This window comes from Phyllopteryx taeniolatus, chromosome 18 (assembly GCF_024500385.1).
Source record: "Phyllopteryx taeniolatus isolate TA_2022b chromosome 18, UOR_Ptae_1.2, whole genome shotgun sequence".
NCBI classification, from domain to species: Eukaryota; Metazoa; Chordata; class Actinopteri; order Syngnathiformes; family Syngnathidae; genus Phyllopteryx; species Phyllopteryx taeniolatus.
The window spans coordinates 1,624,170-1,649,322 of NC_084519.1; the positions used below are offsets into that span (position 1 = coordinate 1,624,170).

At 46.1% G+C, this 25,153-nt stretch overlaps 1 protein-coding gene across 7 annotated transcripts in view; it reads right to left on the reverse strand.

Moving 5' to 3' along the window:
• The window catches only part of rev3l (REV3 like, DNA directed polymerase zeta catalytic subunit), an 83,407-nt gene that overhangs the window by 7,787 nt on the left and 50,467 nt on the right, over positions 1-25,153 (reverse strand). For 2 of the 7 annotated variants that reach the window (XM_061753833.1, XM_061753830.1), the window contains exons 13-28: positions 15,378-19,098; positions 14,338-15,203; positions 14,166-14,251; positions 13,880-14,005; positions 11,060-11,252; positions 10,838-10,949; positions 10,634-10,749; positions 9,752-9,870; positions 9,461-9,579; positions 9,027-9,168; positions 4,695-4,939; positions 4,054-4,162; positions 3,078-3,284; positions 2,870-2,979; positions 449-563; positions 203-340 (exon numbers count right to left, since the gene is read on the reverse strand). In XM_061753833.1, coding sequence (XP_061609817.1) covers positions 203-340; positions 449-563; positions 2,870-2,979; positions 3,078-3,284; positions 4,054-4,162; positions 4,695-4,939; positions 9,027-9,168; positions 9,461-9,579; positions 9,752-9,870; positions 10,634-10,749; positions 10,838-10,949; positions 11,060-11,252; positions 13,880-14,005; positions 14,166-14,251; positions 14,338-15,203; positions 15,378-19,098 — 6,524 coding nt within the window. Of the gene's footprint in view, positions 1-202; positions 341-448; positions 564-2,869; positions 2,980-3,077; positions 3,285-4,053; positions 4,163-4,694; positions 4,940-9,026; positions 9,205-9,460; positions 9,580-9,751; positions 9,871-10,633; positions 10,750-10,837; positions 10,953-11,059; positions 11,253-13,879; positions 14,006-14,165; positions 14,252-14,337; positions 15,204-15,377; positions 19,099-25,153 lie in introns of all 7 variants that reach the window. The other 5 variants (XM_061753832.1, XM_061753829.1, XM_061753828.1 and 2 more) reach the window with 3 other exon arrangements.

Sequence of the window (25,153 nt, forward strand, 5' to 3'; positions counted from 1 at the left end):
AACAATGCTCCCCTGTAAGGGCTCCCCGAACCTAAAGTTGGAGAACAGCGGTCCAGTCACAGAAAAACCGCCATCTTCCTTACCTTGCAGGGATCTCGTACATGACTGACACACATGAAGTCTGAATGAACAAGAGTACGGCGAGAGCTGGCAAAGATGTGATTGGTGTGGAGACGGGATGCAGGATTGCTTTGCCTGTTACCTTGGAAACAGCAGGGCAGCCATCACGCCGCACTGTTTCGATCCCTTTGGCATCGAAGATTGGCTCCTTTTGGTCGAGGCTCTCGTACATGTAGCCCACATAGCGCTTCTTTGTCTGTAGCACGCAGGGCAGGTACACCTGAGGCAGATGCACGCGCGCACAAACGCAATACGGCTCAATGACCTCTCCAAACGTACACGGGGGAGTGATGAATGGAGTGTTGCGTTGGGTATTGCTTTCAATTACCTTTTCAAATTTGAGCTTGACTGGCTTTGGGTTGGTTGCAGTCACTGCCTCTGCCATTTCATTACCGATCTTAAAGGCCTGCTCTTTGGTGGCTCTTTTCAACAAAACGAACATGCTGCAAAACAGGAAGCACCTTGTTAGTACACGTTGTGTGTCGCCATCTATTCTGTCTATCAAAAGGCAGGTTAGGGAATCTTTCTCCATTCAAACGACACAAAAATGTCTAAAATACTAAAGCATAAGCCATCTCAGGGTAAACCAACTTCAAGAGCTACACTTCGCACAATAGTCGGAAAAGTAGAAACCATGCACCTCTAAATCAAATTGTTCCCATTTATTTAACCTTCCTTCATCCAGACAGGCTTACAACGCATAAAACAGGTTTGACAGCACAAGCTAAAAATCAGGCATTTCTACGGTGGCCTGGGAGTGCAAAACAAGATCACAAATTGTGAAACACTGTTACATTTCAGAAAATGAATGAACAAAAGCACAAACACGTTTACAAAAGACGAAACAAATTACAATTGAGACAAACCGGAACGGGAACGTCCCATAGCACAGATTGACTCGCAAGATTCCCACATGCATTTTTAGAAATCCCACACCCTTTCTTGGCAAGACCCGCCCTCGCTTCAACGTGATTGGCTCCTGCATTGCGGGGAGGGCATGCTACGCAGATGTAACAAGATGTCCATCCCAAATATGTATCACTTTTGTACAAAATTAAAAAAAAACAAACAAAAAAACAAAGAAGTTTATTATGGGTAGGTTGGGGTTAAGGCAAATGTTTCCTTGAGCGGCCGTGGTTCACTGCCAAACTTAAGCAGCTTCGCCAGGCTAAAGAGGACGCATATCGAAGCGGGCATAGGGCCCTGTGCAATCGCGCTAGACACCAGCCGACTAAAGAAATTAACATTGCAAAGAGAAACGATGCAGTACAGTTAGAAAAACAGTTTACCGCTAACGAATCAGTCTGGCATGCATTACAATCGCTAACCAATCACAAACGACCGACCCTCCCAAGCGCAGTACAATAAAGGGCTAGCTGACGACTTGAACACCTTCTACTGCAGATTTGAGAAGGACACTTTCACACCCCACCGCCGACCAACATCGCACCTTCTGCGTTGACCATCCATGAACAGGATGTGAGACAAACTATAACCCCAATTTCAATGACGTTGGGACATTGTGTTAAACATAAATAAAAACAGAATACAATGATTTGCAAATCATGTTCAACCTATATTTCATTGAATACACTACAAAGACAAGATATTTAATGTTCAAACTGACAAACTTTATTGGTTTTAACAAATAATCATTAACTTAGAATTGTATGGCTGCAACACGTTCCAAAAAAGCTGGGCCAGGTGGCAAAAAAGTTGAGGAATGCTCATCAAACACCTGTTTGGAACATCCCACAGGTGAGCAGGCTAATTGGGAACAGGTGGGTGCCATGATTGGGTAGAAAAGGAGCTTCCCCGAATTGCTCAGTCATTCACAAGTAAAGATGGGGCGAGGTTCACCTCTTTGTGAACAAGCGGGTGAGAAAATAGTCGAACAGTTCAAGGACAATGTTCCTCAACGTACAATTGCAAGGAACTTAGGGATTTCATCATCTACGCGCCATATCATCATCAAAAGGTTCAGAGAATCTGGAGAAATCACTGCATGTGAGCGGCAAGGCCGAAAACCAACATCGAATGCGCGTGACCTTCGATCCCTCAGGCGGCACTGCATCAAAAACCGACATCAATGTGTAAAGGATATCACCACATGGGCTCAGGAACACTTCAGAAAACCAATGTCAGTGAATACAGTTCGGAGCTACATGCGTAAGTGCAACTTGAAACTCTACTATGCAAAGCAAAAGCCATTTATCAACCACACCCAGAAACGCCGCCGGCTTCTCTGGGCCCGAGCTCATCTAAGATGGATCTAAAAGTGTTTTGTGTTCCGACGAGTTCACATTTCAAATTGTTTTTGGAAATTGTGCACGACATGTCTACTGGTAACCTTTTATTGCCAAGTGACTCTCCGGAGTGTGTTTTTATGTTTTCAGTCTCAAAAGTATTTTTTTCTTCTCCAAATGTCTTTTTATTGTCGTACTAGAGCGGCTCGAACTACCGGAGGAAAAATTCCTTCTGTGTTTTCGACATAGTTGGCAAAAAGAGATGATTCTGATTCTGATTAACAGAGGGGTACCAACAATGCTATCCACGTGTGTATTTGCTTGACTTTAAATGAAAACAGGACTTCTATCAGTTGACGAGCCAAAGTAACATAATCGTGTATGTCTGACATACATGCGCTGAGCTTTATGGTTGAGTTTTTGTATACTTGCAGTTGCTGCTGTTTCAAGGCAAGACAGACCCCCCCCAAATATAGATGGATAGATGGATAGATAGATGGTACCTGTCAGTGTCTCCATACACAACACGTGCTCCCCATTTCTTTGTGTCATTGACGAGTTTAATCGCTCTCTCCAAGGTTTCTCGGGCTTTGTGGACAATGCTGTCGCCAACCTGAATACATATTCAAACATTAAAAGTTTAGTGTTACAACAGCAGTTTCGAGGTAGATTCCTCATCCTCGTGGCACGCCGGGAACTCGATTTGCTCACTTCCACACTGGGCATGCGTCCGGAGTAGTTGGCCGCGGTGTAGCCGAAGGTGACGTTGGCGATGAGCTTGAGTCCGAGCTGACGGGCATCCAGCAGCTTCATCAGCGCTTTTTCCTGCTTGTAGGTTTTCATTGATTGCTTCACCATAATGCGCGTGTTGAGGATTTCCTCAAGCATGCTGGGAAGGACACCTTTCCGCACTGAGGACTGCGCACACCAATACGGTTAGAATAGGAGGATCTGCATTTGATGTGATAGCATTTCCCTATTTTCGGGAACATCTTCCAATCCTAACATCTGTCCCTTCGCAGGCAATACAGTCAGTGAAGCACACGTTTTTTTGTCTTTTGTATCTTCGCAGAATTAAAACTGAAAGGATTTAAAGTACACTTAAGGAATAATTGGGAAATGTACTCCAGAGCTTCACTTACAGTCGTAAAGTGTGTGAATGCTGGGATACTTGATATTGTCCAGTTTTTAGTGCTGAAATGTGAAATGAGTTAGCCGCTTCTGCAAAATCATGGTCAAAAGCTGATTGCAATACAATTTACCTGCATTATCTGCACCCAAATCTGAAGCACAAGACAATAATGCTAAAACAACATGGTGTCCTGGCTGGTCTAGTAATAATATAATAATAATGTCATACTATAATATATTTAGGAGGCGACAGAAGCTCATCTGTAAGGACGTGGGTTTTGGAGCTTAGAGGGTATACGGTTCAAAATCCCACCATGGTTAAAAATATGGCGACTAGATGTCAGAGACACGCTAGTCTGCTTCCTGACTACTGTCGAGGAGATGACCTCCCAGCTCAAGAGGTGCACCTCTCCTTGCATGCCTACATGTGAGAGCTTGTCCTCTGTTGGTTGTGCAAGGAAAAAAAATACACACCCGAGTGTGAATTGCAAAATACAAATATGAATCATGAAAATAAGTCACTCTTAAATTGCTATATATAGTTTAAGTGCTGTACCTTGACAAAGGCGATGCCGTTGGGTGACACAGTGACATCATTTCGGAGCCGGAAGAGGAGCTCCGGGGGAACCCGCAGCGACGTGCAGCCAAACTTAAACTCATCGGTGCTGAAATAGACACCATGTAGGAACACCTTCTTGACCTTCCAAAAAATAAAGTAGAACGGTTTCCTAACACCCGGCACGGTGGGCGACTGGTTAGAGCGTCTGGCTCACAGTTCAGAGGACCGGGGTTTAATCCCCGGCCCCGCCTGTGTGGAGTTTGCATGTTCTCCCCGTGCCTGGGTGCGTTTTCTCCGGGCACTCCGGTTTCCTCCCAAAAATCCCCAAAACAGGCACGGTAGGTTAATTGAAGACTCTAAATTGCCCGTAGGTGCGAATGGTTGTTTGTTTCTATGTGCCCTGCGATTGGCTGGCGACCGGTTCAGGGTGTACCCCGCCTCCCGCCCGAAGACAGCTGGGATAGGCTCCAGCTGCCCGCGACCCTACTGAGGATAAGCGGTAAAGAAAACGGATGGATGCTTTCTAACATCCATATTGCTATACTTTAAAAGACGACAGCGACATCATTCAACCTAACGAGGACAGGAAGAAAGAAGCTCGTTCATTTTGTAGGTGTGTGAGCCTGTGTGGTTCTTACGTTCCCAGGTCGTCCACATGGCCGAGGCAAGTGGAGTAGCAGTAATTGTACGCGATGACAATGGAGGGATAGAGCGACTGGAAGTCCAGGACGACCACTGAGTTGCTGTAAAAGCGTGACTCTGGTTCCATCACTAGGGGGAGACACTGAGGTGCCCTCTGCTGCGCTCGCTGCTGGATGCTGGGCGTTACAGCGATGTAGTTGAGTGGCTTGGCCAAACGCAACATCATGGACTCGACACGGTACTGCAGAAAGTGGAAGAAAACGGTCATTGTCAACGTTTATCTGTTCCTTTCAATTTCTTCCATCCAAATATGTCTCCATTGAATTTACTTCCATTTCATGAATATTTCAATTCGTAAAAGCACCATAAAATAATACTTACGCTTCATTAACTATAGATAATCCCGAGTTTATAATAGAGATGAAGCAGGAAATAAATAAATGCATAAATAAATTAATAAAATCATATTACAATTATAGTCACTGGACTTCTAATGGGAAACAGTTCATACTGCATCAAGGTACAGTATTGGTCAAATAATTTTTTTTAATTGTATATATTTTTATTTTGAAACTATACAAACTGAAAGCATTGCAACAAGATATATATATAATTAGCAACTCTTTGAACATTCAAAATTGCAAACAGCAGCCACAAAAATTACTGATTGCATACAAACTGTACATAAAATGACTAAGATGATATATTTAACTAACTTGCTTTGGTGTGCAATTTTGGATGATAAACACTGGATGATAAAAAGCAACAGATTCAATGTGCTTTTAAATTGTTGCCTTATCCAACACATTAACACAATGAGGATGGGAAGCACCCCTCCTTGAGCCGTCACCTTGTCGTGGTGGAGGGGTTTGTGTGTCCCAGTGATCCTAGGAGCTAAGTTGTCTGGGGCTTTATGCCCCTGGCAGGGTCACCCATGACAAACAGGTCCTAGGTGAGGGACCAGACAAAGCACGGCTCAAAGACCCCTAATGATGACGACAAACAATGGACTTCGTTTTCCCTTGCCCGGACGCGGGACACCGGGCCCCCCCACTGGAGCCAGGCCTGGTGGTGGGACTCGAAGGCGAGCGCCTGGTGGCCGGGCCTGCACCCATGGGGCCCGGCCGGGCACAGCCCGAAAGGGTAATGTGGGTCCCCCATCCCATGGGCTCACCACCTGTGGGAGGGGCCATTGGGGTCGGGTGCAGTGTGAGCTGGGCGGTGGCCGAAGGCGGGGACCTTGGCGATCCGATCCCCGGCTACAGAAGCTGGCTCTAGGGACGTGGAATGTCACCTCTCTGGCAGGGAAGGAGCCCGAGCTGGTGTGTGAGGTCGAGAAGTTCCGACTCGATATAGTCGGACTCGCCTCCACACACACCTTGGGCTCTGGTACCAGTCCTCTCGAGAGGGGTTGGACTCTCTTCCACTCTGGAGTTGCCCATGGTGAGAGGCGCCGAGCAGGTGTGGGTATACTTATTGCCCCCCGGCTCGGCGCCTGTACGTTGGGGATCACCCCGGTGGACGAGAGGGTAGCCTCCCTCCGCCTTCGGGTGGGGGGACGGGTCCTGACTGTTGTTTGTGCCTATGCACCAAACACCAGTTCAGAGTACCCACCCTTTTTGGAGTCCTTGGAGGGGGTGCTGGAGAGTGCTCCCGTTGTGGACTCCATTGTTCTGTTGGGGGACTTCAATGCTCACGTGGGCAATGACAGTGAGACCTGGAAGGGTGTGATTGGGAGGAACGGCCCCCCCGATCAGAACCCGAGCGGTCTTCTGTTATTGGACTTCTGTGCTCGTCACGGATTGTCCATAATGAACACCATGTTCAAGCATAAGGGTGTCCACACGTGCACTTGGCACCAGGACACCCTAGGTCGCAGTTAGATGATCGACTTTGTGGTCGTGTCATCGGACTTGCGGCCGCATGTCTTGGACACTCGGGTGAAGAGAGGGGCGGAGCTATCAACTGATCACCACCTGGTGGTGAGTTGGCTCCGATGGTGGGGAAAGATGCCGGTCCGACGTGGCAAGCCCAAACGTATTGTGAGGGTCTGCTGGGAACGTCTGGCGGAATCCCCTGTCAGAAGGAGTTTCAACTCCCACCTCCGACAGAACTTTGCTCATGTTCCGGGGGAGGCGGGGGACATCGAATCCGAGTGGACCATGTTCCGCGGCCGACCGGAGCTGTGGTCGGTGCCTGTCGTGGCGGCAATCCCCGAACCCGTTGGTGGACACCAACGGTGAGGGATGCCGTCAAGCTGAAGAAGGAGTCCTATCGGGCCTTTTTGGCCTGTGGGACTCCTGAGGCAGCTGATGGGTACCGGCTGGCCAAGTGGAATGCAGCTTTGGTGGTCACTGAAGCAAAAACCCGGGCATGGGAGGAGTTTGGTGAGGCCATGGAGAAAGACGGCTTCGAGGAAATTCTGGTCCACCATCCGACGTCTCAGGAGAGGAAAGCAGTGCACCACCAACACTGTGTATAGTGGGGATGGGGCGCTGCTGACCTCGACTCGGGACGTTGTGAGTCGGTGGGGAGAATACTTCGAAGACCTCCTCAATTCCACCGACATGCCTTCCCATGAGGAAGCAGAGTGTGGGTTCTCTGAGGCGGGCTCTCCTATCTCTGGGTGTGAGGTCACCGAGGTAGTTAAAAAGCTACCCGGGCCCCGGGGGTGGATGAGATTCGCCCGGAGTTCCTAAAGGCTCTGGATGTTGTGGGGCTGTCCTGGTTGACACGCCTCTGCAACATCGCGTGGACATCGGGGACAGTGCCTCTGGATTGGCAGACTAGGGTGGTGGTCCCCCTTTTTAAGAAGGGGGACCGGAGGGTGTGTTCCAACTACAGGGGGATCACACTGCTCAGCCTCCCTGGTAAGGTCTATTCAGGGGTGCTGGAGAGGAGGGTCCGTCGGGAAGTCGAATCTCAGATTCAGGAGGAGCAGTGTGGTTTTCGTCCTGGCCGTGGAACAGTGGACCAGCTCTACACCCTCGGCAGGGTCCTCGAGGGTGCATGGGAGTTCGCCCAACCAGTCTACATGTGTTTTGTGGACTTGGAGAAGGCGTTCGACCGTGTCCCTCGGGGAGTCCTGTGGAGAGTGCTTCGGGAGTATGGGGTACCGAACCCCCTGATACGGGCTGTTCGGTCCCTGTACGACCAAAGTCAGAGTTTGGTCCGCATATCCGGCAGTAAGTCGGACTCGTTCCCGGTGAGGGTTGGACTCCGCCAAGGCTGCCCTTTGTCGCCGATTCTGTTCATAACTTTTATGGACAGACTTTCTAGGCGCAGCCGAGGCGTAGAGGGGGTCCGGTTTGGTGGCCTCAGTATTGAATCTCTGCTTTTTGCAGATGATGTGGTTCTGTTGGCTTCACCAAGTCGTGACCTCCAACTCTCACTGGAGCAGTTCGCAGCTGAGTGTGAAGCGGCTGGGATGAGAATCAGCACCTCCAAATCTGAGACCATGGTCCTCAGTCGGAAAAGGGTGGCATGGCTTCTCCAGGTCGGGAATAAGATCCTGCCCCAAGTGGAGGAATTCAAGTATCTTGGGGTCTTGTTCACGAGTGAGGGAAGAATGGAACTTGCGGACTTTGTATCGGTCCGTTGTGGTAAAGAAAGAGCTAAGCCGAAAGGTGAAGCTCTCAATTTACCGGTTGATCTTCGTTCCTACCCTCACCTATGGTCATGAGCTGTGGGTCGTGACCGAAAGAACAAGATCCTGGATACAAGCGGCCGAAATTAGTTTCCTCCGCAGGGTGTCCGGGCTCTCCCTTAGAGATAGGGTGATAAGCTCGGTCATCCGGGAGGATCTCAGAGTAGAGCCGCTGCTCCTCCGCATTGAGAGGAGCCAGATGAGGTGGCTGCGGCATCTGATTCGGATGCCTCCCGGACGCCTCCCTGGTGAGGTGTTCCGGGCATGTCCCACCGGGAGGAGACCCCGGGGACGACCCAGGACACGCTGGAGAGACTACATCCTTCGGCTGGCCTGGGAACGCCTCGGGATCTCCCCGGAAGAGCTGGATGAAGTGGCTGGGGAGAGGGAAGTCTGGGCGTCCCTGCTGAAGCTACTGCCACCGCGACCCGACCCGGATAAGCGGTAGAAAATGGATGGATGGATGGAGGATGGAAGCACCGCAACCAGCTAAATGTATTGATCAGGAGCAACTCTGGGTTCAGATAGCTGCTCAGATGAGTGAGAGGGATACCAAGGATTGGACAAGGAACTTTCCTGTTCAGTGTGTGAATGGTTTTCTGTGCAGCTTCCCCATGACCTTGAATAGGATAAGTGGTACAAAATGCATGGATAGAATTAAATGAAAACTTTGCCTTGGTACCTGTGACCCTCGAGTGAGAACGTGGAAAAACTGGATCCCAAACAATCTGGCCAGCTCGCTGGTTCTGCCGATGATGTCATGCTGCTGTAGAAGCTGCATAGTGCCGTGCACTCGGCTCACAAAATGGTCCACCATCTTCCACCTAACACAAATACACAGCAGCTCGTGGTTCTCTCTCCTACTCTCTCCAAAGGAACAGTGCATGTAATTGTAAAAGTGAAAAGTTCAAAATAAATATATATCTGACTGTAATGGTGTGTGGTTGTTCAATGATTACATCTCTGACTGTGTCAATCAAAACTGGTTTAAACGTCATTTAAAAAAAACAAAAAAATTCTTGTTAGATTGGTAAAGTTTATAAACTCTTGTGGCATGTGGTTTGTGAGTATAAAAGCTACAAATAATCTGCAGTGTGTGCAGTATCAAAAACAAACCTGTAGAGGTCAGTGTTGTGATCAAACCAGTCAGACAATGTGCGGGGGCTGTACAGGGGGAATCGCTGGTGAAGCACATGGAAGGCCACATTCTCAAAACTGTAGTTGTTCAGTGTCACCTGAGAGGGAGGACGCCAGGGAAATAATAGGACCAAAATCAAAACGTCAACAGGATGTTTATGTATGAAAAGGATTTTTAAGAAGAATGGAAAACCTAAGTACAACAGTAGTAGAGAAAAGAAAAGCAGGGTAGAAAGTCGAGGGGTAGGTCATACCTGGGTCGGGACCTACCTCGGTTTTCATCACCCTCCACATGTTGAGGATAATGCGTCCAATGATGTTGATCTCAGTCATTGTGTCTGCTCCATACTCATCCCTTTCTGCAGCAAAACGGTTGTCTCTCGAGTCACCTGAGGACACGCACAGAGCCAGACAGACAACCAATTACAGGGGGATTTCCATTCGGCTTGCAAACTAACACACGTGCTATAACTCACATCCGCACTATTACGTACGCCCTAAAACACAGTGGCATACCAATGCTTGATTTGACAAAATCAGTGCTGAACACCAGTAAGCATACTCATGAACACACGATGACAAGTGAGTGCTAGAAAAGAAATACAATGGTACTCCCTCAGTAATCAGAATGAGTTTAAACATCCATCCACCCATCCATCCATTTTCAACACCACTTATCCTGGTTAGGGTCGCGGGGTGCTGGAGCCTATCCCAGCTAACTTTGGGCAAAAGGCGGACTACACCCTGAATATATATATATATATATAAAACGTTTTTTTACCCCCTCTACCGAGTGTATTCAGACAGTCAAGCGCAGACCAAATCAACAGACGGCGCTGAAGCCCCTTACGTTGACGCCACTTTAGCAGAATAAGGCATAATATAAACAACTGCAAATCAAACAAGTGGAATCAATAAGTTGTGCTGTGAGGAGATATCGGGTTATGGTTAATAATTGGGATAACTAAAGTAAAAGGCCCAATTTCCTTTTACACGCTTGTGTGGGCAGGGTCGTAATGTAGTTTTTAGCAGGAAGTTTCATATTGTCAGACTAAATCCTTTTTTCATAAACATGCTGTTCTGTGCTCTTATTATGCATACGTCTCTTGTGATGTGTTTGCCAACATCAGCGCTAATTGAAGTTAGTCTTACCTGGCACACGTGATAGTTGTTGACAGAGGTCCACTCCAACAACTGCAGCTCGTTGGAGAAGGTAGCCCCATGAGTGCATCTGCACCTCATACCCAAACAGGATATCTGGGTCAAACCTACCAAAACACAGAAAAATAACTTCACCCATAAAGAGTTGAACATTAAGTATTTCAAAATTACAATAGTAAATATTGTGTCACTAACTTTCTCATGATGGCGACCAGTTCTTGAAACAGCATCTTCTCATCTGTGGCGTACTTCACCTGCAGCCCGGAAACACCTGACCTGACCAGCAGGGGCGCTGTTTCTCTGTGACCTACTTTGTGTGTTAAAACAGATTCATCAGCCTGATTGTGACCCAAAAACGTTTAACAAGCATTCAACAAGTCATTATTATTTACGTGCTATTTCAAAGTGAGCTTTCACCTTGTTCACAACTTTCGTGGTTTTTATGCACCACAATGGCACCTGTCAACTGGCAGCAGTCTACATATGGCAAGGGAGCATCAGAAGTCAGGCAGTAGAAAAAGGCACATATGGGGTCAAACTCCGGGTCGGCTTCGAGGTCGCGTCGGGTTCGTGCATGGAGCTCCATTCCCATCAGTGTGAGGTGCTGGACCTGACACGGAAAGACAATTCATACATCTCATGTATGACCGTTGCCAAACAATGGCTATTTTGCTTGTGACTGCACAAGCTCCATAGTGACAGCAATGTTTCAATCACATTAGCTTTCCAGAAATGGAACATACTGAACACAGTTTATGATACTACTAATAATAAGGTACAGTGGAACCTCGGTTCATGAACTTAATTCATATAGAGACAGTTACGAACCAAAATGTTTGTGAACAGATTTCCCCCCCCCCCCCTTTAAAATGAGCAGAAATGAATTCGAAATCCAATAAATGTCCACCTTTTGCAAGATGGATCCAAGATGTATTGTCTTTACTCCAACTGAGAAAAAAAAAAGTCAGACATACACTAAATAGGTCAGGTGATAAATTTGTAAAAGTGTTGTCCCCATTCATTGGATATGTGAAGGAGATAAATTCTTAATTGAGCATGTTCATCAAGTGATGTATCTAGTAGACCTGTCCAACCATTCCACTGTGCTTCGTCATTAATGGTTCCAATAATGGACCTTTTTCTTATATTTCTAACCCTGTATTTCTCTGCTTATGTCTGTTAAGTCGTCATGGTAATTATCGCAAGATCACCTCAGTCAATGTCATAGGTGAAACTGTCAAATGTTGATGGGTCTGTTTTTTGGTATAACTCAATTTGTTTATTTTTTATTTATTTATGTAGACTTTTTGGACAGTGGATACTATTTTTACTATTATCATTATCCATTCATTCATTTTCCGTGCCGCTTATCCTCACTAGGGTCGTGGGTGGGCTGGAGGCTATCCCAGGTGACTCTGGGCGAGAGGCGGGGTACATCCCGAACTGGTCACCAGCCAATCACAGGGCACATACAGCGGCTGAAATAAGTATTTAACACGTCACCATTTTTCTCACTACATATATTTCCAAAGGTGCTATTGACATGAAAATTTCACCAGATGTTGGGAACAACCCAAGTAACCCCTACATACAAAGAAAGTAGAAAAAATAAATAGATTTTCAATTGGATTCAAGTCAGGTGATTGGCTGGGCCATTCTAGCAGCTTTATTTTTTTCTTTGAAACCAATTGAAAGTTTCCTTGGCAGTATGTTTTGGATCATTATCCTGCTGAAGTGTTTCATTTTCATCATCCTCGTAGATGGCAGCAGATTTTTGTCAAGAATGTCTCGGCACATTTGCCCATTCATCCTTCCTTCAATCATGTGAAGTTTAGCAGTACCATTTGCTGAAAAGCGGCTCCATAACATCATGTTCCCACCTCTGAACTTCACTGTTGGTATGGTGTTTTTAGGGTGATGTGCAGTGCCATTTCTCTTCCAAACGTGGTGTGCATGATGGCATCCAGAGTTCAATTTTGCTCTCATCGAGGCAAATCTATGGTGGTATGGTTGGCTTTCCATTTACGTATTATGGCCCCAACCGTGCTCACTGCAACATTCTGAAGCTTAGATATGCCCCTGTATCCAATGCCATTGTTATGTTTTGCAACAATTACTTTGCAATGGTCTTGAGACAGTTCTCTGCTCTTACCCATCATGAGATGTGTCTTCACTCACCTTGTTAATGAGACCTTTTTGTAGGCCATCAATTAGGACTGAACCATCTAATATTCATTTGCACTGGATTGATGTGTTGTCTTGGCTTTCTATGACTATTTGCACCTCAGTTTATTCATGTGTTCAATACTTTTTCCCTGTGTAATTTCACATCATTCCACATAACTTAATTTCTGATCTTATTTTTTCTACTTTTGTTGTATGTATGGATTACTTGGGTCGTTCCGAACATCTGGTGAAAATTTCATGTCAATAGCACCTTTGGAAATACATTTAGTGAGAAATATAGTGACATGTTAAATAGTTATTTCAGCCGCTGTATAAACAAACCACCTTTCACACCTACGGGCAATTTTGGGTCTTCAATTAACCTACCCCTCATGTTTTTGGGATGTGGGAGGAAACCGGAGTACCCAGAGAAAACCCACGCAGGCACGGGGAGAATATGCAAACTCCACACAGGCGAGGCCGGATTTGAACCTGGCTCCTCAGAACTGTGAGGCAGATGTGCTAACCAGTCGTTCGCTGTGCCACCCTATTATCATCATCATCATTTTTGTTTCGTTTATGCTATGGGTACCGAGGGAGGCTTTATGAGGAGGGCTATGGGGAGGGTTGTGGAGTTACGTTATTTGATGTTCTGTGTGGCTGTAATTGTTTGTTTGTTCATAATTGAAAACCTCTTAAATAAAGTTCCAAGTAGCGTTCACGTACAGTCGGCACAGACTGCCGGCAAGGAATTGACGGCGGTGCCTCGGGCAAATGTGCCTGGTCCATCACGACTGTTCGTGAACAGAAGCATAGTTCATGAACCAAAGCATTATTTGTCCAAACATTTTGTTTGTTGGGCTCTTCTTAACCAAGGTTCTACTGTGTATAACTACAAACTGTTTCTTTTGCGAAAGCATTATTACAACACGGTTCTGTTATGTTATTGGAGCTATCATGTAGACAGAGGTTGAGATACTTTAACATACAACCTGACTAAATATGTATTTATCCCTTTAATGACATTACATTTGATGTGTGGGTGAGTATAATGAAGAAGGTCTTTTTCACCTCATGCAGAGCTTTGGCATCCTGCAAGTTTTGCATGCTGACTTTGAAGCCATAGGAGTTGGCTATGCTGGGGCCGTCTATCTGGGAATTCTCTCTCTTTGGAGCATTCAAAGCAGCAAAATGGTTCTGTGGACGACAAATACAAGTACATAGTGAAAACAATCGAATTGTAGAGCAACACACATTAATATGAGGTAAAAAAAAAAAAAAAAAAAAGTTAGTTGACATACAAGTATCTCACTGTTTCCTTACATTACAGGTTTTCAAAGCCGATGTATGGTCTAACCTTTATCTGTGTGTTAAGTAACACTCTTCTCAAGGGCTCTGCTTGGCTTCCCCTCTGATGCTGTATTCTCTGAACAACAGGTTCTTCTGTGGTGGGGATGCCAAAGGAGCACCAATGAAGACAATCAACAGCTTAAACAAAAAGGAAATTATACAACAAGATGGCTAATTACCTTTTGATATGGGGGTGCTGCACACAGGTTCTAGATTTTCATTGCTTCTCAGATGCCTCTTTAAAAAGGGTGTGCTCTGAAGGTGGTGAGGACTGATCATTTCTTCTTTGTTACAGACATGGGGGCTACGATTTCCACCCACTCTTTCCAAGGAGAGACCAGGTGATAGTGCTTCAGGAGAACTTTCACTTTGCCTTTTTTGGTTGATCCCGTCAATGTCTATGACGCTGTTGGGCACCTGCCATGAAGGCAGCATTGAGGAATCTGGAGAGCTGGTTTTATCATCATCTGCTCTTTCATCATCCTCTTCAGGCTGGATAGAACCATCTGATATTGGACTCACTTCTGTAGTGTCACACTGATAGTCTGGATTCTTCGTAGGTGACAATATTAGTGACAGGTTACGCTTCCTTCTCCTTGGAGTTCTGATGAGTTTCCCACACAAGTTGAAGTTTGAAGTAGAACAGCTGGGAGCAGCTGACTCCGTGGTGTAATGGTTGCCCTCCTTGTGCACAACCGCCCTCTCCTTCGTTAGCAACTCTGCGTCTCTTATCCCCTTTTGTAAAGTCTCATACTGCTTCCTGGCTTCCAACCACAGCTGCACACGTTCCCGGCTTGGTGCACTTTTGCAGGGCAGGACGACTACCTGCTTGTCACTGCTTGAGCATGGGTCAGTCACAGTCTGAGCTTTACTTGTTTGTGCCCCTTGGGTTGGCACAGATGGTGGAGGGGTGGCGCCATAATGTGTCATGGCTGAGAAGGCAGTCTTCCAGAAATGCAGGCCTTCTAAAGACAGTTCTCCACTGAAGTCCTTTAACTCCTTGACTAGTCTGGTGCCCACTGCTAGCTTACGACCACCAACCTCCCTAAAGAAAACAAAAGACAAACACAATAAGTTAAGACAGTAAGTCAGCATGGTACCTGGGATTCACAGACTTGGCCAAATTCCATATAACATTCTGGTAATATTTCTTATTATGAAAGACAGTGTAAAAGTAAGTTATTGTTTTGGCATGTGCATTTGGTCAATATATTCTCACATTGATTTTCCTGGCGCATCAGAGGGGTCGCTGCAGAAGGGCTCCTGGAAGATGGCCTCTGATATCTCCAGGTCCAAAAGAGTGCTGAGGATCTCCTCCCTGCTTGGAGGGCACATGAGGGGCTTCAGAATGTGGGCTCCTCCTCCTGGTCCACGCAGCATCTGGTTTGCTCTCACCTGACAGAGTGAGCTGACTGAGCAAGGAGAGCTACTCGGTGTGGTGGACGTCAATCCATCAATGCCCTCCAGCAGCTCGCCTGTTGGAGAGCCCTCGTGGTTGATAAAGCAAGCAGAGCTTAAAGGCAATGGTGGGACAGGCTCACAGGATGAAAAAAGGAGCTCTTTTCCTTCACAGTGAAAGTCTTGAAAGGGGCTGAGGGTATGGGCAATGCCTGAAGGTAAGTCACAATCTCTGTTCTGGAATTTGTCAGAGTCAATGAATGTGAGGTGGTTGGATGTCGATGCTCGATGCTCAGGGCTGTCAGGCTTCACCTTGTGCCAGTCAGAGTCCTGTTTCAGCTCCTCCCTATAACATAACATCCTATCCAGTTTCCTCTCAAAGAGCAATGTCTGAGCAGAGACAGCTTCTTGACTGGCATCACTTAAGAACTTAACTGGTAAAATTTTATCAGTCAAGACAAACTGAGTGCCACTATATGGGCTGGAGAATTCAGTCTGATCAATGGCGTTTATATCAAAGGAATAGTTATGCGGAAGCTCTGGCGATAAGCTGTCTTCTATTAAGTTGCAACTGTCCATGTCTGGGTCAGATGGAAAGAGCAAGCAGTCATCTGACACATTGGTCTCCCACTTTGCTGCCAAATACAGCTGAGTGTTGTTTGGCTTCTTTTTTCTAATCCCGTGTTTTGAATCTTTGGGGTTGGTAGATTTGGGAGTCCTGGGTTTCCTTAGTGTGGTTGAGGATTTCCTGGATTTGCCTGGTTTATTTGCAGGATCAAGCAATGCTCCAGACTGAGCTACAGCAGTTGAATGGTTGACAGCATCACCCACTTGTGTCTGACCATGCTGACTCTTTTGGTAAAGTCTCTTAAGGACAGACAGGCTGCATGGGGTCTGAGAGCGACTGGGAACCAGTCTATGCTGTCTGGAAGCCTTTGCTAATAGGGTGTCTTTAGTATTTTCCAGTGAATGTGTCTGAGACAGAGGTGTTGAAATTTTGAACTGATCCAGTGAAGTTTCTAACTTTACAACAGTGGTCTGACAACCTTGCTGCTTCATCTGAAGATGCGGCAACATGTTTTGGTTGGCCTCCATGATAGAAATATCACTGTCTTCAAACTTTGGTTCAACTGACTGGACTGTGGGTTTAGATGTGGTTTGGTCTTGATTGTTATTTATATTTACCAGCTTTTCAGACGGAGGCGAATAATCCTCTGGAAAAACTATTTGTGAGATGTCTTTAATTGAATCATGATTTTTAGGGTCCACAGCCTTCTTTTTGTATGACCGGCTAGGTCTAGGCGTGTTTTCAGAGGTGTTTATTCGTTTGACTACCCCCACCGTTTTCTTCCTCTGTCTTGGAGAGGTTTTGCTGCTTTGTAATGATTTTTGTTTTTTGAGAACTTCCCCTGGAGGCTGAATTACAGAATTCTTCATGTTTTTCCTTTTAGCATCTGTTGATTTCTTATTTGTGGTAGTTTTACGCCTGTTTTGAGCTCCTTCGGTTGAAGACCGTGGCATTTGTTGTACAAAACTAAGACATGGATTATTGAACGTGTTTAGTAGTTGCTCTGAAGTCCTCGTATCCATATGCGGGTCTGTTGGAGACCAACAGCGAGGGGGTGTTGAGTCTCTTGGGCTCTGCGCTCTATCAGAGAGATAGCCTAACTCAAACATAACATCAGTATAGTCAATGTTATTGTCATCTGCCAGCTCACAGTAACATGGTCGGGGAGGCGGTAAAGAGGGTAAACCTTGGCGCCTTTCGCCCTTAGTTCTTTTGACCCTTTCACCCAGTCCAACTTGAAGATTGGGGATGCTATCAACTGTTTTTTTATTGGAAGAGTTGACTTTAGACTTGCGTTTGTTTTGTTTTTTTGCTTTTGACTCAGTGATGGGAAACTCTACTGCAGGAGACTCAGGCACTTTTGGCCAGAAATCCTTTAGGGGGGCTATTTTAGTGTACTGATTCAACTTGTCTTTTGTCAGTGTTACCGTCTGCTCCTCTGCATTGACTTTGCACATTTTCACCAACATGTTTTTCTCTCCTTTGAACCTGTTGATAATAATATACTTGATAATGATTGGGGGTTCCTTCTTATGTCGCTTCTGGTATTTTAGCTCTTGCCCACTGCGGCCACTGCAACCTTTGAGATGCTCTTTTACAATTGCTGGATTTTTAAAGTGTGTGGCACCTGAGTATTCTCCATCACTGTCATAAAGCATCTTCCGTTTGGTCCTCAGAGTATATTTACTACCAGGCAGGGATGAGGCTTTTGTACAAGTTACTTTGGCCGCTAAATCTTGCAAGAGGCTTAAACTGTCTTTTGAGTCATCTTTAGCTTCTTCTGAAAAACTGGGAGCAACGACACTAAGTACTGGAAGTATGTCTGGCTGTTCATTTTCATATCTCTCTCCAATTTCTGTCTCATCTTTTGTGACTGACTCTCCTTCTATGGTTGGCTCATCTAAGATGGACTCGGGCTTCACTGAATTGTCCTCACAAACTAGCATTTCTGTGTCTCCAATCCCAGGATGATCAGGAGTGACAGAGGTGCAACCAATGCTAACCTGGCTGTCAGAGGTACAGCTTTCATCCATGTTTAATTTGTTGCTTGGTCCTGACAATCTTTTCTTATTTACTTTTGGCCTAGACCTGCGATTATGGGCTTGCTCTAGTTTGGTGCAAGACTCGGGCGGTTTTTTGCTAACAGCTTTCTTCCGGTTTAGGCAGTTGGAGAGAATTACACTTGGGAAAAACTTGTAGTGTGCTTCCTGTTGCGCTATAATAGTCTTTTCTGTTTTATTCTCCTGATAGTCTTCATACCTGATTTTGAGCTCACCAACATCTCCCTCTTCACCATCTTTACTCATCTCCCCCTCCTGAGGGTTAAGATATACCTCACTTTCAAGAGTTGGAGGTGCTGAGGAAATATTCCTCAGGAGGGGGCTATGTCTATCCATCTGGCTCAGGTCAAGGTCTGTATTGGTTGAGCAGTTTCTCAGCTTTGAGTAGCAGAGGGAGAAAGCCCTGTGGTTCTGAAGGATGGACAGACGGTCTGTTTCTACGTTCTTCATGCTCTCTCTTCTTTTTGTGACTTTACTGTTGCTAAATTGGAAAGTTTCAAGATGGGTCATATCCAAAGCTAACGATGCTTTCTTGTCATAGTTGTACAGGGGGTGAATGTCCTCCTTGTCTACACAGATGGCAGATACCTCCGGTTGACTGATTGTTTTGCAGGGAACAGGGTGTTTGACTGGTGGGATGTAAGGAATTTTTGTATTAACCTTTAGGCCTGTTGAACATTCACTACTGCTGTCTTGACTGCTTTTTGACTGAAAATGTTTGTCAAGTGGTTGCTCCGTGTTCAACACATTATCTGGACGGGTCTCTGGGTGCTTACACTCCAGAAAGATCTTAGCTGAGGATGGGGGTTCAAGGTGGATAGTCTCTCCTGGGAAATGATTTCTTTTCATTATAATCTTCTCTGTGACTATAAGGGAAGACTGGGTTCTGGAGCCACTGTCCGTTAAGGATGAGTCTGGGAATAAAAATAAAAAAAAAAATAATTTAAAAGTTCAAAATCAATTGCATTTATATTATTCAAATGAAAAAGAGCCATTTCAAATCAGCATAATCTACTATATGTGGAATATCATGTCACCAAACCTGGAAAACGGGATAGTATGCTACACTAACGAGCATACAGGATCACACTGTACATGATTGTTTGAAGCCAAACTTGCTAATTGTTAGGCATTTTCTTTATGGCTGAACAAAAGTTAAATTCATGCATATTTATTTATACAAATATGACATGATCTACCCTTCCCTGAGCGGTCACTTATCGTGGTGGAGGGGTGTGTGTGTCCCGATTATCCTATGAGCTATGTTGTCTAGGGCTTTACACCACTGGTAGGGTCACCCATGGCAAACAGGTCCTAGGTGAGAGACCAGACAAAGTACGGCACATAGACCCCTTATGATGATAAATATAAATGGACCAAGGTTTCCCTTGCCTGGACGCGGGTCACCGGGGCCCCCCTCTGCAGCCAGGCCTGGAGGTGGCTCTCGTAGGCGAGCACCTAGTGGCCGGGCCTGCACCCATGGGGCCGAGCCGGGCACAATCCGAAGAGTTAACGTGGGCCCCCCTTCCCATGTGCTCACCACCTGTGGGAGGAGCCAAAGGGGTCAGGTGCGTATTGAGTTGGGTGGCGGCAAAAGGTGGGGACCTTGGCAGTCTGATCCCCAGCTACAGAAGCTGGCTCTAAGGACATGGAATGTCACCTCTCTGGCAGGAAAAGAGCCCGGGGCCGGTGTTGAGAAGTTCCAACTAGATATAGATTGGCTAACCTCCACACACAGCTTGGGCTCCGGTACCAGTCCTCTTGAGAGGGGTTGGATTCTTTTCCACTCTGGAGTTGCCCACGGTGAGACTCTGTGCCTGTACATTGGGGTTTATCCCCGGTGGACGAGAGGGTAGCCTCTGTCCGCCTTCGGGTCGGGGCACGGGTCCTGACTGTTGTTTGTCCCTATGCACCAAACAGCAGTTCAGAGTACCCACCCTTTTTTGAGTCCCTGGAGGGGGTGCTGGAGACCGCTCACGCTGGGGACTCCCTTGTTCTGCAGGGGCGCTTCAATGCTCAAGTGGGCAATGACCGTGAGACCTGGATGGGTGTGACTGGGAGGAACGGCCCCCCGACCAGAACCTGAGTGGTGTTCTGTTATTGGACTTCTGTGCTTGTCATGGATTGTCCATAACGAAAACCATGTTCAGACACAAGGGTGTCCTCATGTGCACTGGACACCATACCCTAGGCCGCAGTTCGATGAGCAACTTTGTGGTCGTGTCGTCGGACTTGCGGCTGCATGTCGTGGACACTCGGGTGAAGAGAGGGGTGGAGTGTCAGCGATCACCACATGGTGGTGAGTTGGCTACGTTGGTGTGGAAGATGCCGGTCCAACCTGGCAGACCCAAACGTATTGTGAGGGTCTGTTGGGACCGTCTGGCAGAGTCCCCTGTCAGAAGGAGCTTCAACTCCCACCTCCGACAGAACTTCGCCCACGTCCCGGGGGACATTGAGTTTGAGTGGACCATGTTGCCTCCATTGTTGAGGCGGCCGACCGGAGCTGTGGCCATAAAGTTGCCAGTGCCAATTTTGAGGAAATTGTGGTCCACCATCTGGCATCTCAGGAGGGGGAAGCAGTGCACCGTCAACACTGTATAGTGGGGATGGTGCCCTGCTGACCTCAACTCGGGACTTTGTGTGTTGGTGGGCTGAATACTTTGAAGACCTCAATTCCACTGACACGCCTTCCCATGAGGAAGCAGAGTCTGGGGATCTGAGGTGGGTTCTTTTATTGCTGGGGTTGTGGTCACCAAAGTGGTTAAAAAGCTCCTTGGTGGCAGGGCTCACGGGGGTGGGGGAGATTCGCCCTAAAGTTCTGGAGAGGAGGGTCCTTTAGGAAGTGGAATGTCAGATTCAGGAGGAGCAGTGTGGTTTTCGTCCTGGCTGTGGAACAGTGGATCAGCTGTCCACCCTCAGCAGGGTCCTCAAGGGTGCATGGGAATTCGCCCAACCAGTCTACATGAATTTTGTGAACATGGAGAAGGGATTTGACCATGTCCTTCTGAGAGTCCTGTGGGGGGGGGGGGGCTCCGGCAGTATGGGGTACCGGACTCCCTGATACGGGTTGTTCGGTCCCTGTACGACCGGTGTCTGAGCTTGGTCCTCATTGCCGGCAGTAAGTCTGATTCGTTTCGGAGTTTGACTCAGCCAAGGATGCACCGATTCTGTTAATTATCTGTATACACAGAATTTCTAGGCGCAGCCAGGGTTTTGAAGGGGTCCGGTTTGATGACACCATTATCAGGTCGCTGCTTTTGCAGATGATGTGGTTCTGATGGCTTCATCAAGCCATGATCTCTAACTCTCGCTGGAACTGTTCGCAGCCAAGTGTGAAGCGGGTGGGATGAAAATCAGCAGCTCCAAATCGGAGGCCATGGTCCTAGGGTTAAAAGCTTGGTCATCCGGGAGGGGCTCAGAGTTGAGCTGGTGCTCTTCTGAATTGAGAAGAGCCAGATAAGGTGGCTCGGGCATGTGGTTAGGATGCCTCCCGGACGGCTGGTGAGGTGTTCCGGGCATGTCCCACCAGGAGGCGGCCCCGGGGACAACAGAGGATACGCTAGAGAGACTATGTCTCTCAGCTGGCCTGGAAACACCTTGGGATCCCCCCTGAAGAGCTGGACGAAGTGCTTAGAAAGAGGGAAGTCTGGGCTTAAGCTGCTGCCCTTGTGACCCGACCTCGGATAAGCGGAGGAAAATGGATGGATGATATGATGTATGGTATGTAATCACAAACAAAGCCTAAACATCGAATACTGTAATCTTTGGCGGCTCTGTGGTGATATGTTAAAAAATAAACCATTGTAAACATTTAAAGTTCCTACGATTGCTTTGTCACAGCCCCCCTTGGCCATCTACCTGAACCGTGAGAAAGTGCTTAGACCCATTTTGCCAAATGTGGAAGCAGGTTGCGCATATAACGAACGGACTGATAGAGTAACAAACATACCATCTGGGAGTTCAGGCAGTTCTGACATATTTTGCTCCAAGCTGCTAACATGAATTTCAAGCTGAAAGCTCAGACTTTGATGTTACAGTATTATATCCACAACTTAAGAGTTGTGCTCACAAGATTACATAGGCTGGCAGAATTTGTAGGATGTGTACCATTTTAGTTTTGACTGGGATTCAAATGAAACTATAAGGCTTTTAAGAATAGCACAATAATTAAACAAAACATAGCTTAGCAACATAATAAGATGGTCCCTGTTCAGTTGTCATATATTCCCCCAAAATTGCCAATATTTCACAAATTCTGCTCGACAATTGTAGCATGTGACATAAGTTAACCCAATGCCCACCATGCTACCAACTACTTAATGTATTAATGTTTATGTTTAAGCTAAATTAAAGCTTGCCGCTAACTGTGAAGCATTGTGCAGTTTATCATGCATCTTTCACCTTTTCAAAATATACTATACCAGAATTATCTTTATTTGTCAATTTGTCTCCGGTAGTTGGAGCCGCTCTAGTACAACACCTCGTATCACTCTTATCATTATCATATACAGTATCACCAAATGAGAAACCTTTCCACATTACAAAAATACATAAGAAAATTATTAATGCAGAGTCACACTTCACAACAGAGGCTGACATGTTTTTTTTTAGAATTCCCACTGGGTGCCGTGGGTATCCCCGCAGGAATCCCTGTTTTTTCTTTCTACATGTAATGAATTACCAACACAAAAGTAGATCATTTTTGTCTAAAATGTCCTTTTCTTTCAGCTGCACCTATTTGCTAAAATTAAAAGTGGCATAACTTGAAATAAAGGCGGCACGGTGGACGACTGGTTAGAGCGTCTGCCTCACAGTTCTGAGGTCCGGGGTTCAAATCCCGGCCCCGCCTGTGTGGAGTTTGCATGTTCTCCCCGTGCCTGCATGGGTTTTCTCCGGTTTCCTCCCACATCCCAAAAACATGCAAGGTAGGTTAATTGAAGTCTCTAAATTGCCCGTAGGTGTGAATGTGAGTGCGAATGGTTGTTTGTTTCTATGTGCCCTGCGATTGGCTGGCAACCAGTTCAGGGTGTTAGCTGGGATAGGCTCCAGCACTCCCGTGACCCTTGTGAAGATAAGCGGCTCAGTAAATGGATAGATGGATGGACTTGAAATAAATTGTATTTTAATCATACAAACATGAGGGTTATCTGTTCAGCCATTGTATTTTATGAATGCATTACTTACTGTAATATTATTATAGAATCTGTTCGCGAACCGAAGCAATTTTATCCATTAAAATCAATGGAAATAGAATTCACCCGTTCCAGCCTCAGAACCTTTGTGCTTGGCAAGGAGCGGACGGCGGGTCGCTGCGGCGAGTTCCTGAACTGAAATAATATTTGTCTGAAAATTTTGTTCACAAGGAGTTTTGTTGGTGAACGGGTGTTCGTGAACCGAGGTTCCACTTATTGGTTTATATCAGTGGTGTTTTCCGTATGACTTCCACAGCAGATTTGCATGTAAAATATGGCTCGTGTATGTCTCATCCCGTTATTAAACCAATGCAATGCTCAAAAACACAATAAAAGGACTATTGGGCTACACCCCTGCCTCAGTGTTTTTGTGGAAGCAGTGCAATATTTAACTACATCAGTTCTATATGGAATGAAAAGCAGGTGCTCCAGTGATGCCTTTGATTGATTTGTTGCCGCACATGATGAGCTGCGGAGAGCATTGCTTAGGCTGTCTGTACACCACAAGGTGATTTTTGCTTAAGCAGCAAAACAAATTTGTATCCCCACCCTTAGTGGTAATGGGCTTTCACTTGTATAACACTTTTCTACCTTTGAGATATTTAGAGCGCTTTTACACTGTCACCTCAGTCAACCACTCACACTATTAATGGAATATATTGCCATGACAGCAAAGGAACAGCTCATTCACACACTGATGACGCAAACACAGGGCGCAGTTCAGTATCTTGCTCAAGTCAGGATACTTCGACGTGGTCACAGGGGAGCTGGCGATTGCACTCACAACCTTCTGGTTCCAGAGACGACTACTCTACCACCAAGTAGCCGACACGCCTGCTCTTTGTGTTTGGGTTCATGATAGCTTGAGAAGTTAATGGATCCTCTACACTCTCACGCATGCGTCAGATTGACCACATTGTAATAAGATTCAGAATCATCTTTATTTTGCCAAGTATGTCAAAAACACACAAGGAATTTGTCTCCGGTAGTTGGAGCCGCTCTACTACGACAACAGACAGTCAATTGACAGACAATACTTTTGAGACATAAAGACATCGAGAAAAACAGTCACTGAGCAATAAAAGGTTGCTAATCATGTACATTGCAAACCAACTACCGTAATTTCTCGTTTAGAATGCACAATTTCGCCCCCAAAAAAAACTAACCCTAACCCTATCTTTAAAAGTCAATACTGCGTATTATACATGGGTATAGTAAAGGTTAGAAAATTCCTTCACAGTAAAATGAGGTACAGTGCATCCGGAAAGTATTCACAGCATTTCAATTTTTCCACGTTACAGTCTAACCCCAAAATGGAATAAATTCATTTCTTTCCTCATAATTTTACACGTAACACCCCATAATTATGTGAAAAAACGTTTTTTTTTGTTTTTTTTTTCAATAAAAAAAACTAAAAAAAAAAAACTTAAGACATCACATGTACAAAGTATTCACATTCTTTGCTCAATACTTCGTTGATACACCTTTGGCCGTAATTACACCCTCAAGTCGTTTTGAATATGATGCCACAAGCTTGGCACACCTATCTTTGGGCAGTTTCGCCCATTCCTCTTTGCAGCACCTCTCAAGCTCCATCAGGTTGAATGAGGAGCGTTGGTGCAAATCCCTCCAGAGATGTTCGATCGGATTCAAGTCTGGGATGTGGCTGGGCCACTCAAGAACATTCACAGAGTTGTCCTGGAGCCACTCCTTTGTTTTCTTGGCTGTGTGCTTAGGGTCTTCTCCTGTTGGAAGGTAAACCTTCGCCCCAGTCTGA